Consider the following 20,140-nt stretch of genomic DNA (forward strand, 5'->3'; position numbering starts at 1 on the left):
TTAAAACATCTCAATAATCGCCAAATCGTTGGTAATTTAAAACATAACAAATGCGTGTCGTCTGATACTAACATTTTTTAAATAGCGTTCCTTACGCATTGAAATGTCACGTGATAAAAATACCTTATTTTTCTTCTCAGGATGCCTACAATCTTAGAGGGCTTCAAAGAACGAAGGACCCAAATGTCACATGTGTGTACAGTGCGGCAGGAGCTTTGCGGACAAGTACCTACTCGTGGCTCAAGAGAAAAGTGCAAAAAAGAGGGACTGGTGAAATGTTACCGCTGTGGGTTTTGCAGTTAGGAGTGAGATTTACCTCAAATAGCACGACAAGACCCACATGTCTGACAAGTGTTACAGGTGTGAGGAGTGTTTCAAAACGTACAGACGCAAAACAAACCTCTAAACACGTGAGGACTTCACATAAATCCGTGAATACTGATTAAAAATCATAATAGTTTACAGTTAGTCTGTGTAACTTGAGTATCGTTTTACGTTATTTTATTCGTTGTTTTATTTTAACTTTACTTTTCAAAATGATTCTTAAGTAATCCGAATTGATTAGTTTGTTTTGTCTTTCGTTATGTTCGTGTGTGTGTTTCTTTTGAAGTCCTTGTCAAATATTTGTGCAATAATTTGGATTTACGGTATTCATTAATATATCGCATCTGTGATTTGTATTATCGAATCTGTGATTCTTTTTTAACTATTACTTGATTAAAGTTTTGCGATGTTTTTTCGTTGATTTCAATTTTAAATACCGCTGTCAAAAGCTAGTTCGATAATCATAAGCAGCTAGGGTTTCTAATAGTAGTAATTTTCACGATTGCTTTACATACTTAACAACCTGCTTATACTTATTCTAGTCCGTGGTAATTGACAGTAAACAATGTATGATATGAGGTTGTGTATACAATACAATACTCCTTAATTAATTCGAAATACGTCTTGACATTCTTCACAGCTGCATCCCCCCACAACACAAGAGTCGTACAAATATAATCATTTAATATAATAATTAACGCTAAAGATAAGCATACACTTGTTACACTGAATACAACGACATAATTTATAACATGACATTATACAAACACTTGGCGAATGCTTGTCAATATCTATACTTTGTTATAAACTTATGCAACAATACGAATTCCATATATGAAAATAACACACATAAACACACTATATACATATATATATGTATATATATGTTTCTACTATAACCATTATTTTGTTTTCAGTAAATCATAACGGTTACCTTCGACTTTAAATAACAATAAAATAGAAAATAATGTCGAAAATGTAACATTTTTTGTCGTTTAAAGTTTCTTCACAATGATGCATGTCACTTTGAGACACGAGTAGGTACCTGTCCGCAAAGCTCCTGCCGCATTGTACACACATGTGACATTTGAGTCCTTCGTTCTTTGAAGCCCTCAAAGATTGTAGGCATCCTGAGAAGAAAAAAAAACTATTTTTATCACGTGACATTTCAATGCGTAAGGAACGCTATTTCAAAAATGTTAGTATCAGAGGACACGCGTTCGTTATGTTTTAAATTACCAACGATTTGACGATTATTGAGATGTTTCAAAATATATGATAACCTGAAAGATGAGATATATTGTATATCTGTATTATTTTACGAAAATCCGCTCATCTGTTTTGTTAGTATAACTGTATAAAAATGTAACTATTTTTAAGGTATTTAATCTTACCTGAAATGCTTTCCCACAGCAGTAATAGTTTCCAGAGTTAGCGTGTCAAATAATGTGGCGCAATAATCCAGCTCTGGTCTTCAACATTTTTCCGCAGTCGGAGCATTGGACCATACCTTAAAGCAAATATAATATTAAAAATAATATATAGAATACATTACTTCACATAAAAATGGAATTTAATACAATAACATAACGTGTACACTTATTTATGGAAGGCATGGGATTGTCATCGATTTAAGTTGCTCCGTTGTAAGATTTTAATATTATGATGGGGATTGTATAGCATGCCTGTATATCATAGTTATGTATTAGTTCAGCAAGCGGTGCAAGCGTAATGTATAGCCATTATGTGTTTTACTTACTATCGCATTTAAAAATCCAGTTTCAAATACATTTTTATAAGCGTTTTTTTAAACAACTGAATAAAACTGAAAAACTTTAAAACAGTATACCACACAGATCCGTCTAAACACGTATACCACACAGATCATATTACTGCAGAAATTTTTTTTGAATTTTGTTTCGTAAATATATAATAGAAACCTGAAAATGAATGCAAAATGATATAGTGTAAGCTCCGCCCATAAAGTCTATTGCTTAATTTCACCAGAGGAGATGTTTCTGTGTCAAAATAAAATAATGTCCCCACACTGATCCTACCTTTTTCTAACCGTTCAAACGCGCGGTTGCACTTTACTGAAAACATACTTATTCGTTTTATAAAATCATGATACCTATAGAAAGCTCTCATGAATGAGCGGGCTCTCCTCTTTATCCCATTGAAAATGGTGACATATTAAAAAAGTTATCCATTCAAATCTTACCTTCGTCGCGCATTTGTTGACATTTTACTCCCCACACAGATCTTAAAAAGTCACGTGGTATAGGCACCGTGTATTGGTGATAGAAAATAAATACGGAATTATGATCTGTGTCATCGAAATCACACCCAGCATAAAATTCTTTGTACCGCAATATTATTTAAATCCGGTGTGGTCTAGTGGTTAGGATTCCTGGTTTTCACCCAGGCGGCCCGGGTTCGATTCCCGGCACCGGAAATAAGTACTTTTATTTCAAACGTATGAATAAATATTAAAATACAAAGACAATTATAACACACACCAATGTGGCGGGATAGATTTTTTACAACACCAAAGCCATTTTATCAGAATTATGAAAAACCTTTAAAAAGATACTCGGCGTTCATTGCAAACATGAGAGTCGCATCACTTATTTATCATTTATCCGTCGTAAATCTAGTGTCTTATTTACTTTATAAGATTATTCCATGCACAGTTTATATAGTACATACGATTTGTTTGATTCACCTCGCGATGTTTTTACGTGTCATATACACGTAATATTATGTATGCATACCGTCTATGAGTCTATTCATAAAATAAATTAAATATTTGTCACGCACTCGTCCCATTTAAAATATGCGTCACGAATGTGTAGTTAGATCATTCAACGATTTCCACCTGGATGACTCTTTGTATTTCTGTACTTCTTAAAACAATTTAAGTGAGTGGCATTACATTTCATTCGTTTCTGTTCCTCGATTTTGTGTTATTTAATGTCTTGAAAGCAATCGTATGTTATCATAATAAGGCGTTTATTGAAAGTCCACTCTGTCTGTCCCTGACGATTTACTGACCGAGCATTGACCCTGAATTGTGTAAGATGGATTATAATGCGCAATTGTAACTTGGCAAAAATATGCGTCATTCATCTCACAATAGACGCAGTGACGTGGACTATGTTCTGGGGGTTTATCTGAAAACATATCAAAATATAGTACGTATGCACTGAAAGCTTATTAGCAAAAATCAAACAAAAAACATACAAACAAAGACATGTCTTAAAATATATCAACTTCGCAAGTCAGTACAAAACAACAACAACATATTACTTTAATTTTGCATAATCTAAAGTATAAATACAAATTTCCATAGCCCGACAGGGAAATGTAACTTCTGTACCAAGATGGTCAACACTCAGAATTGTCTGTTTAGCTTAATTTCATGACACAAATACCATGTATTCCTTTAGTGGCCTCGCTCTGGGAAAATGGTTTTTAATGCATTTGCGTAGAGTCGTCTTTGATGGAATGTCATTTACTCACCACAAACAAAACAAAGGTACAATGTTAACATGTATGTTATATATTTTTATAATGAACCTTTTCTCGAATGATATTTTCTTATAACAAACCTCCACCGTGATCCGCCGTGCGTCCACCGCGGTCCGCGAAAAGTCCACGACGATCCGCGGTGACTTCTAACTGTGATAGTGTTCGCGGCGTTTTTGTGAGGACCGCCGAAAAAACACCGCGAACAAGAAACAATATCGCTGTGATTTTCCGCCCTAGAGCGCGTTTGCCCGCGGTGGCAGCGCGGATTTGTCAAGCTGTACTGTACAACCACCAACCGCCCCGTAGAATGAACATTAACTGGAGCTTTGACACCAACCTGACTTACAACCACCAACCGCTCCGTCAAATACGTTCAAGGGCAAATAAAACTGAGGAATATGCAAGATTATCAAGTGCATAACAGAGATTTAAAACTCGTGATGATACCCTATTTTAAGTTTTAATAAAATCAATTCACAAAAGTGGTTTGAAGTTTCAATAAAATCGATTCGCCGAAGTGGAAGTATTCCGCTCTACAAACAGTTACTTGGAAAAACCGTCCGACCTAGTGACTCGAACAAAAAACCCTTTTAACTTCAACTGTGTGAGTAAACTTATTGTTGCGGTGATTTCTGTGTTTCCTGTCGGGAGTCGACAGGTAAGTCGCCGGGGTCGTTCTGGTCTTTGTGCATAGACTGGATATGCAGCTTCATGTGGTCCTTCCGGGTACACATGTACTCGCAGTAGCGACAGCTCAGCGTCTTCTGGTTGCTATGCAGGTGTTTGTGACGTATCAGGTTGGTCGCGAACGTGAAACTCTTCGAGCAGACGTCGCACACGTGCTGTTCACAGGCGCGGGGACCTTTCGATGTTTGTGTCCCAGTGAGAATTTTGAACTCGACCTCGTCTGTGTTAGTAGATGCAGCATCTGAAAACAGGCGTGTCAGTCACAACAAATATATAAAGGGCAAACTATGGCTTTCCACTTCCACAATTGTTTTTTATCTTAAACAAGGTGCCTGTACCACGTGACTTTTTCGGCTATGTGTGGGACAATCGGATGTCAACAAACCATCGCTTCAGGTAAAGTTTTTAATAATTTCTTCATTCATTCAAAACTATTTTCAAAAAACAAAGACGAGAGCCCGGTCATTGTCAAAATACACAACTGTGTTAAGTTTGCGCAAAATTAATTTAGTATTTTTTCCAAAAATGCAACCGCGCGTTTGAAAAGACACGAATTGAAATGCTATGTGTGGTTAATTTTTTATTCATTCAACAAAAACGTTCATTATAATTTTGTCGAAGGTTTAAAAAAAATAGGGCGGACATTGTAATTCTTCATAGAGAAGCTACATATATTGTATGTTTGCACAAATACTTCTGATTCGGAGCGTGTGCTAAAAAATGCAATAATGCTGTGTGTGGGGAACTGGAGTGCGTACGTGCGTAAAGCGTCATCCCAAATCAGCCTGTGTTGTCCGAACAGGCTAATCAACGTCGACATTTTCCTCTTTTATGGTAAATTTTCAATTAAATGAAGTCTCTACTTACCGTAAATAAGGTTTGGGGGTAAAGTGTCGTCTTTAATCAGCCTTCACGGACTGCACAGGCTAATAAGGGACCACACTTTAAGCACATACATTAAGCAGCGTTTTCCCAGAACGGGTATCATACATTTCACTGTTGTTCCTATCAAATTAAAAGAGTGGCAAACATTGGTGTCTGACTAATACTAAACTTTAACTTTGACAGTAGTGTCACACTTATTTTGTGTACGTTTTGGACTTTTTGAAGGTCTTGTGCTCATTTAGACCTTCCTACAAGTTTGACTAAGATGCATGAAACATACAGACAGTATGAAGCACATTTGGAAGAATTATCTCAAAAGAAGAGGATTAATTCTGGTTCTTCTGGTCTGATCTGGTTCTTCACAGAAAGGATTCAATATCGTATAGTTAACACAACCTGTTCAACTTTAGTGAAGATTGCATGACCATTGATTTCAAGTCTTATAAAGCATGAAAATTGGAGTCACTATTGCGCCCGTACTGATTGTTTCCTAATACAAAGAGCCGAAGATCTATTGATGGGTCTTTAAAAGAGCTAAGCATCCTGGTTATAAATAATCAAAATAAAGAATCGGACAGGATACATATTAAACACCACACCAACATGTTCACATGTTCTGATCATATTAAAAGGAAGTCTTTGTTAAACATACCTTTATTCATATTGCACAGTATTCGAATAATTTAAAATGCGATTTCATAAACAACAACAAATTACTTCAAGAATTCACCAATACCCTGTCGGAAAAATTGTCGAAATACAAAATGTAGCAAATATTACTCTTATTTATTGCATATTACTGTGCAGCACATGCAATTCAGATAACTAATTCCCACAAGGCAATGATTCATGGTGCAGGATCACGTCACTTTTTGGGGTTCCATCTTTTAACTTAATTGGATTTATACACGACGATAAGTGGTGCTTTATTTCAAATAACTTTTTTAAACAAATTTTCTTGAGAATTTCAACTAGTGCATAAAAGACAGATTTTTATGCTGCTTATGGCATTGTGAAATACATCAAACTTACTTTATTTAATAGGGGCCACACAAAAGACATTAAAGGACTTCTGTAACCGTTGATGCAATTAGTTAATTTTGTAAATGCGTCATTACAACATCAGCCTCACTCTGAGACAACATAGCTTAATGCATTGGCATAAAGCATCGTTCTTCATTAGCCTTTGAAGTTTGCACAGGCTAATTAAATCCCCTTTTATGAAATTTCTTGTTTAACAAGAGATGTATGAATTAAACCCCATTTTCACAGAGCACAGCTCATTTCTTAAAAACAGCAACATTATACAAGTATAATAATTCTGTCGTTCAAATGAAAATAACAAACAATGTTATTTCAATTCATCAATCATGCACGATTACTTATTATGCAATCACATATTTTAAATGAACAAAGCCACATTGTATCGACAACGTACTTGACAATAATAATGAATTCAAACACATTATTACAAATTAAAAAAGCAAAATGGCAAAAACAACTCCACACATGGTCAAAAGATATTCACAAAAGTCACATGGAAACACAAAAGTAAAAAATTCTATCAACACTCCATGGCGAAACAGCAAGTACATTAAGGTAGCGCACCCATAATGATTTCCTGCTATTTCTTCGAAGATAGAAGAGCCTGTGTAAAGTTGCCATGGCCGAGTGGTTAAGGCGATAGACTTGAAATATTTTGGGATTTTCCTGCGCAGGTTCAAATCCTGCCGACAACTCATACTTTTTGCGATGCGTTTTATTTATTTTCTAACTAATTTGATTAAATATAGCATATAAGCAATTTTTATGCACATTCTTCTTCTTTTTTTCATTTAAACAACGTTATGGCTAAATTTGGTGATTTACTGCTGAAAATACGAATCATGCATGTTGCATTTTTATTTTTATTTAAAAAAGTAAACGGTAAATCTGTTTATTTCTTGGTATTTTGGCAGTATATAGTGTATCTTTAAAAACTAAATTCAAAATATTACTTAAATGATACTATTTTGAATTTTATGACACTTTGTTTTTAACAAACCCAATTTCTACTTGGCTTAAACCACTTCCATTTTATGGCGCTCTTCCAAAGAAAAATAGTTATAAAAAGTAAATGTCTGTAAAAGAATACTTATTTCATCTTTTTAAACTTTAAACATCTTTACTGCATCTGTACACATCAACTGCATGCCCATATTTGGAAATCCGGATGAATTCTGGAACTTTCATATACCCCAGGGATGCAAATAAACTGGACAAAAGCCGAGCATGGGGGTGGTTTTGAAAAAATCCGTTTATCTTTTTTTAAAGCATGGAAAGCCTACCTAAAAATGTGCATGTAGTTCCTTGAAATAATGCTGATTAAGAAAATAATACAGCTGATTAAGAAAATAAAACATTAGATTATATTTGGATAGGTGCCCATTTTGGGTGCGCTACCTTAAAGGGACGTGTTCACATTTTAGTATTTTTTAAAAATGTCATAAACAATGTTTACCTACAAATCTATAATGTTTTGAATACATGCAGTGTTAATAAATTATAGTAGCAAGAAACAAGAGATGTGTTTGTCAGAAACACAATGCCCCTTGCTGCGCCGCGTTTGAAGCCATATATTTGACCATTGACCTTGAAGGATGACATTGACCTTTTACCACTCAAAATGTGCAGGTCCATGAGATACACATGCATGCCAAATTTCAAGTTGCTATCTTCAATGTTGCAAAAGTTATGACCAATGTTAACGTTTTCAGACGGACAGACAGACCCACGGACAGTTCAAAAACTATATGCCACCCTTCAGGGGCATAACAAGTTATTAAATACATTTATTATTTATGAAACATATTGGCTTACCCAGGATTCAAACCATGGACCTTTGAATGAAAAAGCTATTGCACTTCCACTGCACATTGCAGGCATTATGATTTGATTGCAAAACACACTATTTTAGTACTTAGTATTTTCAAAATTATCGAGGAAAAGCATTTCAAACTTTATTACTTCAACGATGTCTTATGATGATAATCCATAAATGAACAAAATATTTTAAGTAAGGATTGAATTTTTTTGCTATTTTGCCTGTTTTTGCATAATCATATTAATGTAACTCTCTGATTATACTCCTTTAATTGACGTTTCGGCATAATGCCTTTATCAAAACATTGGAAATTATATGTTAACTACATTTTTACATCTTTTGACTGCACAATTTAAATAACCCAAATTATTTCAATTGTGCAGTCAAAAGATGTAAAAATGTAGTTAACATATAATTTCCAATGTTTTGATAAAGGCATTATGCGGAACCGTCAATTAAAGGAGTATAATCAGAGAGTTATAATTATTTAATATCCCTTCGGATAATTCAACTGAGCTCATATTAATGTATACGTTCTTTTTGAATTTTTAATCTTGTCAATGCACCAAACTGTGAACAAGTCCCTTTAAACTCCTTGTGAAGAATCAAAAGCTGTTTGTGTTTGAATCCAACAAATGCACGACTGCATGTTTCTTGCAGTTGCTGGCATCACTGAATCTCTTGTCACAGAATTCACACTTGAATGGCTTGATGCCCTGGTGTATGCGCACATGTCTCCGCAGGTTGCCCTTGTTGGTGAACACCTTGTTGCAGTAGTCGCACGTGAGGTCCTGCACAGTCACTGGGGACGCGTAGGGGTACTGGTCTGTACCGTCTGGTAAAACCATATTACCTGTGGAGTAGGGACATGTGCAGTGAGAACCTTGCATGTAGTGCAGAGACTGAATGATCAAGAAAACTAAGCAAATGAAACACTTAATAGTTAAAACCTATTAATTTTAGCTTCATTGAATCAAAAGCCTAAGGCTTATAAAAATGCTCTCAAGTCCGTTTCCTGAGAAGAACCAGTACTTCACTGAGTCGTGGTGTCTTTGGGGGAGATCTAAAGAACGCTGTCACATAGGGAATCAAACCCATGAACTCCCAGTAGTTGGCGGAGACCATATCCACTAGGCCATGGCAAACTTTAATAACCCAAAATTGATCATAAGACAAGTCAGTAGGTCGCTAGATGTTACATTAGTAATGATTACTCATGAAATACACTTAAGTAGTAATCTTAACAATTAGTGAAATCCTGTGGGGACCTAGTGGAAACTGTCAAGTATTGAAGTTAGGAAAATGTGCACTAAATATAGAGTTCCTGTCAGATACTGGACGAAATTTAGAAAAGAGAAACACCATATACATGTACCCTAAGATTTGACAAGGAAAATATATTAAACTATACATACTTGCAATTAACTTATTCCTGAAATGCCAGAAAGTGGATGACTTTACACTTTGTATTGGCAAGTTACACGGCAGTGACAATCAGATTTTGTCAACAAATGTCTCAACAGTTACTATCTGCATGTCAAAAAAAATTCATTATAAAATGCATAAATGTTGTAAATTCCAGAAAGCAGCAAACAATTCAATTACAGTAAAGAACTATCAACTGCTTTGGTCAAAGTGTATTTCATGATAAAATGTGTACCAGTAGTCGTGATGATGTGAGCCTCACCCTTGGAAAACGGGGCTTAATGCATGTGCATAAAGTGTTGTCCCAGATAGCCTGCACATTTCACACAGGCTTATCAGGGAAGTTACTTTCCACTTTTTTGTATATATTGTTTCTTTTTAGCCAAAATGCAGTTTAGATGGAAAGTGTTGTTCCTCGTTGTTAGCCTGTGTGGAATGCACAGGCTAATCAGGGAGGACACTCAGCACTTATATTAATTTAAGTAAGCATTGAACAAACTGCAGCTACATGTAAGAATTAAACAAGAGATGTGTTCGTCAGAAACACAATGCCCCCTACTGCGCCACTTTGAAATAAAATTTCTATTTACCATTTGGGTGGTATAGAAATCATCTCTCTTTAAAGCTTATTACTTCCCTTGAATTTTGTCCAATTCAACAAGGGGGGGGGGAGGCTATAGACTGCCAAATTTACCAAGTCAGACATGACTGACAACCAAGGCCTGTGGTTTATCAAAGAGATCATAGCCAGAGTTCATCATGTACATATAGACATAAGTCCAGAGGTATGTAATGAACCTCTTATTCACAAATTAGTATGGTAAAGAAATGATAATTAAATTATATAAAAAAATTTTTTTACAAATCATTTAGTTGAGTTATAAATAATCCAAATAATAACAAGGGCTGTTTGTAAAACATGCATGCCCCCCATATGGGCTGTCAGTTGTAGTGGCAGCCATTGTGCGAATCCGTTTTTTGTCACTGTGACCCTGACCTTTGAACTAGTGATCTGAAAATCAATAGGGGTCATCTGCCAGTCATGATCAATGTACCTATGAAGTTTCATGATCCTAGGCCTAATTATTCTTGAGTTATCATCCGGAAACCATTTTACTGGTTCGAGTAACCGTGACCTTGACCTTTGACCTAGTGACATGAAAATCAAGAGGGGTCATCTGCAAGTCATGATCAATGTACCTATGAAGTTTCATGATCCTTGGTGTAAGCGTTCTTGAGTTATCATCCTGAAACCATCTGGTGGACGGAAGGACGGACCGACCTACCCACCGACCCACATGAGCAAAATAATATACCTCTTCTTCGAAGGGGGGGGGGGGGATAAATATGTACAGTAACTGTGAAAAGAAGTTAAATTCTTGGTAAGGAAATATATATTATGATATTTATAATTATATAAATTACTTCCCTGCTATATGCCACCCTACAGGGGGCTTTAAAATCTGCTAGTGGTATAGACTTACCTTATTTACAAAGTCCTGAGTGTGGACCCAGTAATTGAAATGCAGCAAACTAAAATGCACGTGTATAATGCTAGATCAAACATATTTGATTTAAATTTACCGGGTATATCAGTTCACATTACATTACACATCACAGTATTTTATTCACTGCGCCTGACTTGTTTTATTGTTTAATTATTTTATTTTGTTACAAAACTTCTTTTTTTGGTAAAAGAAAGCACACAAAACCTCAGCCTATCACGCTAATACCATATTATCATGAAATAATTTTTGACACTCAACCATATAAACATGTTTTGTCTAAAAATTGCAATTCAAAATAAAGCGATAACGAGGGACAAAATTGTCACAAAACCAGTTTTTTTTCAAAAGTCTGATAAAGGGAGACAATTCAAAATGTGCATTGTTACCCCCTTGTGTAAGATTCAATCTATTTTTACTTGTGGCCACCTTGATTTCAATTAGAAAAAAAAAGTCAGATAAAGGGAGACCAACTCAAAATGTGCATTGTTACCGATTGTTCAAAGTTACCCCCTTGTTTCAAAATCAATCTATTTTTAGTCGTGGCAACCTTGACCTTGGAGATATTGATGTAATTCTTTCGTGTGACACACCGTCCAATGATGGTGAACAAATGTGCCAATTGATTTTAAAATCTCATGAATGACATAGTAATGGCCCGGACAAGCTCATTTATGGCCATTTTTTACCTTTGAACTCAAAGTGTGACCTTGACCTTGGAGATATCAACGTAATTCTTTTGCATGACACACCGTCTAATGATGGTGAACAAATGTGCCAAATGATTTTAATATCTCACAATGAACGACAAAGTTAGAGCCTGGACAAGCTTGTTCCGCCCACCAGCCCACCAGCCCGCCGACATTCGCCAATCTAATAACCAGTTTTTCCTTTGAAAAACCAGGTTAAAAACAACTGTTATAAAATGCATAATAACATTGAAAATTGTAAAATATGAATCAAACTGAAATCAAGATTTATACTGGTTTACCAGTAAAAAGTCAGAGTTTTTTTCCGCCATTTGTGGAATAGGGCCGCGTCCCTTTTGGACTGGGTAATATGGCGTCCTTTTTTACTAAAACTGGGAGATTAATTTTGTTGATTTTATGCTTACAAATACTTTAAAATTGATAATAACATTGATTTCAATATTATATTTTTCTAAGATTCAACTTATAGAGCTGGATTAGGAGATGAATGACATGTTTAGACTTATTAAAAAATATCTTATTTTTGGAAACCTTCAACTGGAATATTTTAAGGTCCTATTTGAGAAAAATATAAACTTCTTTCCAGTGGGAATGGGTCCCCCTAACAAGACCACATTTGAACGAAAACAAGTGTTGTGTTTATCAGTAACACAATGCCTCCTATTGCGCTGCTTTGAAATAAAATTTCCATATATCATTTGGCAGGTTAAGAAATTACCTCCATTTTAAAGCTTATTACTTCCCTTGGATTGTATTTTTTTTATTTTGACCTTGAAGGATGACCTTAACCTTTCACAACTCAAAATGTGCAGCTTCATGAGATGCACATGCATGCCAAATATCAAGTTGCTATCTTCAATATTCAAAAAGTTATGACCAAACTTTAACGAAGGGTAAAGTTTTAGGAAAGAAAAATACAATGAATGGATATTTGACCTTTGACCTTAAAGGATGACCTTGACCTTTACTTTTCACTACTCAAATTGTGCAGCTCAATGAGATACACATGCATGCCAAATATGAAGTTGCTATCTTCAATATTGCAAAAGTTATCAAACTTTAAACAAGGTTAAAGTTTTGGGACAGAATGACAGAAAGGCCAAAAACAATATACCCCCTCTTCTTCAAAGAAGGGGGCATAAAAAACACTGAAAGTGAACATACTTATTCAAGTAACAGATTATTGTCCTACATATATCAGAGTGTAATACGTAGAAACAAAATCAAGACCAATCACATCAATAAGTTATGTGACTGGCCAGGGAGGGAGAGGACCAGTAATCCTCTGATTTGTAGTCCACTATTCCAACTGAGCTAACTGACCTGGCTTGTGAATACTTGTAGAATACCAAATGTTACCCTGAAGCTATGCTACTTATAGTTGAGCCTCATTCTAGGAAAATTGGGTTAAATGAATGGAATGAATGTTCTTAAAGTAACGTCCCAGATTATTCAGTGAAGTTGGCTACTATATGGAATTTTTGTTTGAAAAGTGTCGTCCCAGATACAAACAATGTAAGCATTTGCGGACTGCATATCTTTCCCAGAACAAAGCTTAGATTTGCCCACTACAGATATAAACTTACTGTGATGAGACATAGGGTCCTCCATGGTCTGCCCTGGTGAGCTACCGGAGGCCTCTGTCGAATACTGAGCGAGGTCCATAGACTCATCCGGGTCCCAGTCTGAGTCCTGCTTAGAGTCCACCCCGGACTCAATATTCACACTGACACCCATAAGATTGTCATCCTTATCACCTTCCTCATTAGCAGGTTTATCTTCCTTGACAAGGTGTCCGTCCACCTTTGTTGTATTGTTACTCTGTGTGTCACTGTCAGGGAAATGGGATTCATTTGCGTCAGACTGTTTTTCAGAATTCAGGGACACAGTAGCACCATCCTCATCCAGTTTTGTACCTTCAGTAGCTAAGACAGAAGATTTGGTCTCTTTGGCATATCTGGCAGTGTTGGCCACTATTGCAAGAGGAACTACTGGGCTATCACTGGCTGACTTGAAGGCCTTCCTGTTGCTCGGATACGGCTGGTGTCTTTGGAATGTGTGGGTATTTGCCCGTGTCGCGCCCACATGATGATGGGTCTGACGTGACTGATGGACCAGTCCGTACGATGGCAAAGGCTGTTCTCTTTCCTGTTGCGCCTTCACATGGAACCCTAAAGAAATGGTTCTTATTTAAATATCTTTAGTAGATAGAGAGAAAATGGAGTTGTTGCACTCAGAGCTTAACCTAATTTTTCTTAGAACAAACAAGAAATATCTTTAAAAAAGATATTCGGCGTTGATAGTTCAATGAATGAGATCAAGGATAGCGAATGTCTTTTTTCTGTGCAGTTCTTAGCTGCATCACACGCAGTACGGGATGTTACGCGGAGTTTTCGCGGCTTATTTTACATTATTACATATTGCTGGTCATAAACCTATAGATTCAAAACAGAAAACCAAAAGAAGAATGGAAGTGAAATTAAAACATACGAGTCAACCGGTCACACGAGAAGTATCCGTATTTATAGGCGCGTTCTTCGAACAAACCTGTTTTAGTGGTTTGTCGGGCATTGCTATTTGATTCGATTATTAACAGTATCGATAATCATCGCGCTCATGCTTAATACATTGGTCAATATGGTGGAATAATTATTGTTAAATTAATCAAAAATAATATTTATCATTGTATTGTTGAAAACACATTAAGAATCTACATATTTCTGGTCTAAAGGAAATTCCAGGTCACCTAGTTCACGGATAGCGTATTTATTATATAACTATTATTTTACTGGCCGCGAACTCCGGTGATGACCTGTATATAAACTCTGACATTCATACACTGGCCGCAAATTGACCCGATACCTCACGGGTTGAAATGCAATGTATTAAAGTGAGGCCTCGCTTCCACTGCTCTTTATACTTTTACATGTTAACATGTTGACAAGAATATGGAAGTATGAGAACATAGCCTTTAAATATAAACGCGTTGCGCTGGTAATTCTCTGAAAATAAAAGGTGCACGCACAAACTGTATTGATGTCGAGAATTGAGTGTAAAACTGTTCTATCTATTAAGCCTTTTCATTAGAAATAAAATTGTTTCATGCAGTAAAACAGTGTTACAAAGACGCGGATATGTTTCCAATGTTCTGGTGGAATACTCAAATCAGCCAATGGAATAAATGAAGTGTATTCATTCGTACCTAGCCGTGGGAAATTTTATTTGAATTTTATTGGACACTTACAAAGGTCAGGAGAGGTGAAAAGCTGGCTTAATACAGCTTACGCCGAAAAAAGGGCATAAGTCTGATAAATTACAGATCAGAGTTATAAGCCTTGATTGGTGACCTCAAACAATCAACCTAAAGACATGAGTGAAGTTTCAGTTGAATGTACATGTACATGTAGTTACAGACTACAGAGATATGTATTTATTGCATGCTAACTGTTTTTTGAAGCTCTTGAGTAGATGTTTATAAAGACCTTGAACACATATGGTAAGATTACTTTTAATATCTGGTGTAGATATAGAGATTGGAATGAGACAAAGACATATAGGCGAGTAGCATTGCTATGACTATCCTTCAAGCTAAACAATAAAAACTTATTACCAGCCGCGGATCTTAATACAATCATGCAATATGCCTTAACAATCCTAGGGGAAGGCCTGACTCATTTTTGTCCCAGCCATTTTCCACTAGACTAAAAATGTGAAAAGTAATGTTTGCTGCACAACCTGGTAGTGGTAATAATAAGCATAAATAGCATATAGCATGTATATTCAAGTCCTTTGTTAATGTTTTTTAATATAAAGCATATTTCACATATGTGCCATTGACCTTTAAACATGCACCATATTTGTTTATTTCAAGACACACATAACCATGTATTATGCTTATGCTTGTGCACAATTAATTTTGAAATAACGTAATTAACAATAATGTTATTTGCAAATAAAATTATTTTGAACACATTTTTCACCATGACCTTGACCTTTCATGGTTTTTGCATGCATCACTTTGTCTTGCAGTGATCATGTGTACCAATTCATTTTAAAATCCTATCATGTCTCACACAGTAAAGGGCGGTACAAAAACATGTTCTTTCATTATATACATTCAAGTCTCCAGTGTCCACTATGACCTCAACCTTGAAGCTAGCTATGTGGTTGTTGCATGCAACAGGTGGACTGGATATGATGATAATTTGTGATTATTTTTTTTGAAATCTTATTATGCACACAAAAATGTTGGTCTGACATATGTACTTTCACCATATAAAAATAAGGCATATGCAAAAACTTAATATCCACTGTCTGTGACCTTGACCTTAAAGCAAGAGACATGGTTGTTGCACAGGACAAGACATTTGTTTTATTTCTAAATCTCTTCATACTAGACAAAATTATGAGCCGGACACAAAGATGTACATTGACTGTATAAGGAATATGCAAAAGCTCAAGTGTCCACTGTGACTTCGACCTTGAAACAAAAAAATGGTTGTTGCACACAGCACATCTCCTTGATATGATGGTCCTTTGTGCCAATTTATTTTGAAATCCCTTTATACATCACAAAGTGATGGGCTGGTCATAATTATGTACTTTCACTAAATGCATAACAAAATGTCAAATGTGAAATTGACCTAAAAGTGATCAAAATTTGGCGGACATGTAGTCTTGTTATGATGATCATTTGTGCAAATTTATTTCAAAATACAAAAGTATAAATCAAAATTAAAATTCCCACACAATTAAACACACACAGACAGTTGACACACACACTGACAGTTGTAACACTTAATGCTTTTCAGCCATTATCACTGCTGGGAAAAAAATGCACATGTACCATCGGACGAAAGGCCAGAATATTCAGCTCATCCTGAAACAAAACTCCTGATTCAGTACGAGCAGAAAACTGGAATCTGTTTGCCCTGAATGGGAATATTCAAACCTACTTTTCAGGCAGTATCCAAGAAACTTGGACTTGACATCATCATTTTCCTGGAGGAAAGATTTTCCAGACTCTGACCCGAGGTGGCTGAGAGATCCATCAGACACGCTGGCTGTCAGGATAACGGACTCCTCATCAGTACACGCTGCCAGCTGGTCAATCTGAAGACATACACACAGTTAAAGTATTATGAAGAAGAAGAATAAAAATAGAAATGAGCTCCCCTCTGAGAAAATAAGGCTTAATGCATGTGCGTAAAGCGTTGAACATGATTAGCCTTAGCAGTCCGCAAAGAAGAAGGGAATTCCGTTAAAAGACAAATTATAATAAAGGGAAAAGTTCACCCCTGATTAGCCTGTGCAGATTGCAGAGGCTAGACTAAGACAATTATTTTATCACATGCATTAAGCCCCCTTTTCCCAAAACGAGGCTAAAATTCATTTTATTAGAAAATTGAGTCTTGGATGACACATACTGCTTTTACCTTTTTTTTTGTTCAAAGGAAGTCTCTTATATCCAAGTTCATTGAAACCCATAAAATGGGTGTAACATGACCCTAATTTCTGCATCACAAAAAATATGGCAGCATCACAGGCTATGCACTCCACATAAAAGACTTAAATGTTCTAAAATGTCATGTTATACTGACAATTATATTAGCATTTTCATTGTTTAACAATCGATAATTTTGTAGGCTTGTGACTGTTAGGCTTTTAAGTTTATGAAATAACAACGATTCTGTTTCTTTTATTTAAAGTCAATTATAATGTTTCTTTCTGTTAAACTATACTTTTCAAGAATGGTACAAACCAGTTGCTGGATCTGTGCCTTGAGAACTGCTTTCAATATGACCTTGTAGCCAGGCAGGTCCCTTATCACATCCATGTCTATGCACGCCATCTTGTCTCACTTTTAAGGTACCAGTGCGAATTTTTCCGAGCATTAAAATTTCTGATGTAAAGTGTGACACTATTCACTAAAATAAATATATGATGGTATTTCAGATTCATTTATTACTGGTAGTTTGTTTGAATTTTCCCTCAATTTTCTACAGTATTTCAGTTACATGGTTCAGTTAAAGTTTGACTACAAATTGGCGAATCATCGATGTCATTTGATATCCACTGCGATCATGGGGAATCGCGGTGAATCAACGCAAAATTGAGGGGAATCAGCACGAAGATTATCTTGCTCTCGGGCGACGGCACGTGAAATCGCGGTGATTTTCCACTCAAAAAGCAAACTGTCCGCCTTGACTCCGCGAATTAGGCAACAATCACGGGTCGCGTAGTGTAAAATTGAAAGCAAAATGTCACACACACAGACAAAGTGACACCTAATATTTCTTTTATTTGTCTTTTGGTTGGCAGGGGTTTTTCTGCCTATTTTAGGAAAAGGAAACTGACCAAATTGGGAATTTTTTATCAACGAAATTGGTCATTTTGGGAATTTTTGCTTCGATGAAACGGCTCATTTGGGAAAAAGTTGTGAATTTATCATGCTTAAATAATTCAGTGGTTAAACAAATAAATTTGTTTTTATTTGTTATTTTGTCTTCTTTATATAAACAGATGCAATATTGGGCATGTTCAACGTTAATTCAAGTACTGCAGTTTTGTTTTTCAGTTACACTCTGAGATAAGAACTGAACAGTCAAAACCTTATAACAGATATTTTTGACCAAAACAAACACTGATTAGTCACACAAGTTATAAGACAATTCATTCTTAAAAAAAATATATAAAAGATAATGTTTTTTGGGGGGGGGGGAATTGGGAATTATAATTATTATTTCGGTTTGGGATCGGGTCAGTTTGCTTTGGGAGTGCCTCTGTTTTCCGGAGGCGCAGACAGTGCTGAAAAACCCTGGTTGGGGACACAAAAATGGTGGAAATATATGGATAATTCTGAGGTAAGGTCACATTTTAATAAACAAATCAATATCCAACAGCGACTGCAATCCGAATACGACCGCGCTCTCGAAAGTGTCCTTTTGACAAAAAACTGCGCCTTTAAAAGTCAAAGTACCCTTTTGATAATAAAAATGCCCCCCCCCCCCTCCCTGTCATTTTCAAATCGTAGCTTGAGCACTGCTTTATACGCGTTTTCAGATGCAAGCGCATTGGGAAAAGTACACAAGTTATAAATGGAAATAAAGTTATTTTGTAAAAATGAACACTATGCATCAATGAAAGTGAAAAATAGAAATAACACCTTAACAGATATGATGGTTTGTTTCTGTTGTGGGCGACACGAATTACCCAAATCTACCCAAATCTACCCAAATCGACCCAAATCTACCCAAATCTACATCAAATATCCATAAATCTACATCAAATATACCTAAATCTTTTAAAAATAACTATTTTACATCATGTTTGTGTAATGCTTTATCTTTACTCGTCACAATGTTTAATTTCCCAATTAAAATAGTTTAAATCAAATATAGGTTACACACCACTAAATATTTGATCTTCCCAAATCTACCCAAATCGGCATCAAATATACCCAAATGTTGTAAAAATAATTAGTTTACATCATGTTTGTGATGGAAGACGGCCGACGGAAGGCGGACGACGAAAGACGGACGACAAAAGACGGAAGACGAAACGAACGACGGAAGACGGAAGAAGGCGAACGACGTTAGACGGAAGACGGTAGTCGAGAGACGGACGACGGAAGACGGTAGATGGACGACGTTAGACGGACGACGGCAGACGGAAGGCGGCAGACGGACGACGGAGACAGACGACGTTAGACGGACGACGGCAGACGGAGACGACAAACGGACGACGAAAGACGTTAGACGGAAGACGGACGACGGAAGACGGACGACGGAAGACGGACGACGTTAGACGTAGGACGTTAGACGGAAGATGGACGACGTTAGACGGAAGATGGACGACGTTAGACGGAAGACGGACGACGGCAGACGGAAGACAAAACGGACGACGGCAGACAGACGACGTTAGACGGAAGACGGACGACGGAAGACGGACGACGGAAGACGGAAAATCATATTGAAGCTTATACTAATATTAATCACTACATAGATTTAATACTAGATTTTTTATGAAGCGATGGTAATGGTAGCAAGAGAAATCCTGCTTTTGATATCACTTACATGTACACGTATATTCAAACAGTATAGTTATGTTTGTATATATAAATGATACTACATCAGGTCCTTCTTCTGCCTATTTCTGTGTAATCACATGGACTATTTTAATATGTAGTATAAATATGTTCTAAACGATTA

The 20,140-nt window shown here is 36.2% G+C and overlaps 2 protein-coding genes, 1 long non-coding RNA gene and 1 other non-coding gene across 10 annotated transcripts in view; 2 read left to right on the forward strand and 2 right to left on the reverse strand.

Moving 5' to 3' along the window:
- LOC127864593 (uncharacterized) overlaps window positions 1-268 on the forward strand; it is a 1,299-nt gene extending 1,031 nt beyond the window's left edge. Inside the window, exon 3 of the long non-coding RNA XR_008042099.1 lies at window positions 141-268. This is a non-coding gene — a long non-coding RNA (uncharacterized LOC127864593). The remainder of the gene's footprint in view (window positions 1-140) is intronic.
- Window positions 1-1,393, reverse strand: part of LOC127864589 (zinc finger protein egl-43-like) — an 18,905-nt gene extending 17,512 nt beyond the window's left edge. Inside the window, exon 1 of the mRNA XM_052404343.1 lies at window positions 1,370-1,393. The gene's annotated coding sequence lies outside the window, so the exon portion shown is untranslated. The remainder of the gene's footprint in view (window positions 1-1,369) is intronic.
- Window positions 1,370-19,192, reverse strand: LOC127864588 (zinc finger protein 271-like). 7 transcript variants are annotated; one of them, XM_052404339.1, is made up of 6 exons: window positions 19,096-19,192; window positions 17,692-17,857; window positions 16,886-17,042; window positions 13,517-14,101; window positions 1,719-1,834; window positions 1,370-1,454 (listed from the first exon to the last, which is right to left on the reverse strand). In XM_052404339.1, the coding sequence occupies exons 2-5, from the start codon at window positions 17,779-17,781 to the stop codon at window positions 1,764-1,766; spliced, it is 903 nt and encodes a 300-aa protein (XP_052260299.1). In that variant the 5' UTR covers window positions 17,782-17,857; window positions 19,096-19,192; the 3' UTR covers window positions 1,370-1,454; window positions 1,719-1,763. The 7 variants fall into 7 exon arrangements, with proteins under 7 accessions (XP_052260299.1, XP_052260294.1, XP_052260296.1 ...); XM_052404340.1 differs by lacking the exons at window positions 1,370-1,454; window positions 1,719-1,834 and adding exons at window positions 8,996-9,143; window positions 11,200-11,248; XM_052404334.1 differs by lacking the exons at window positions 1,370-1,454; window positions 1,719-1,834 and adding an exon at window positions 3,613-4,783.
- Window positions 2,708-2,779, forward strand: Trnae-uuc (transfer RNA glutamic acid (anticodon UUC)). Its single transcript has one exon. It is a non-coding gene; the product is annotated as a tRNA-Glu (tRNA).
- Window positions 19,193-20,140: the final 948 nt, after the last annotated feature.

The sequence above is a fragment of the Dreissena polymorpha genome, chromosome 1 (genome assembly GCF_020536995.1).
Source record: "Dreissena polymorpha isolate Duluth1 chromosome 1, UMN_Dpol_1.0, whole genome shotgun sequence".
In the NCBI taxonomy this organism is placed as follows: Eukaryota; Metazoa; Mollusca; class Bivalvia; order Myida; family Dreissenidae; genus Dreissena; species Dreissena polymorpha.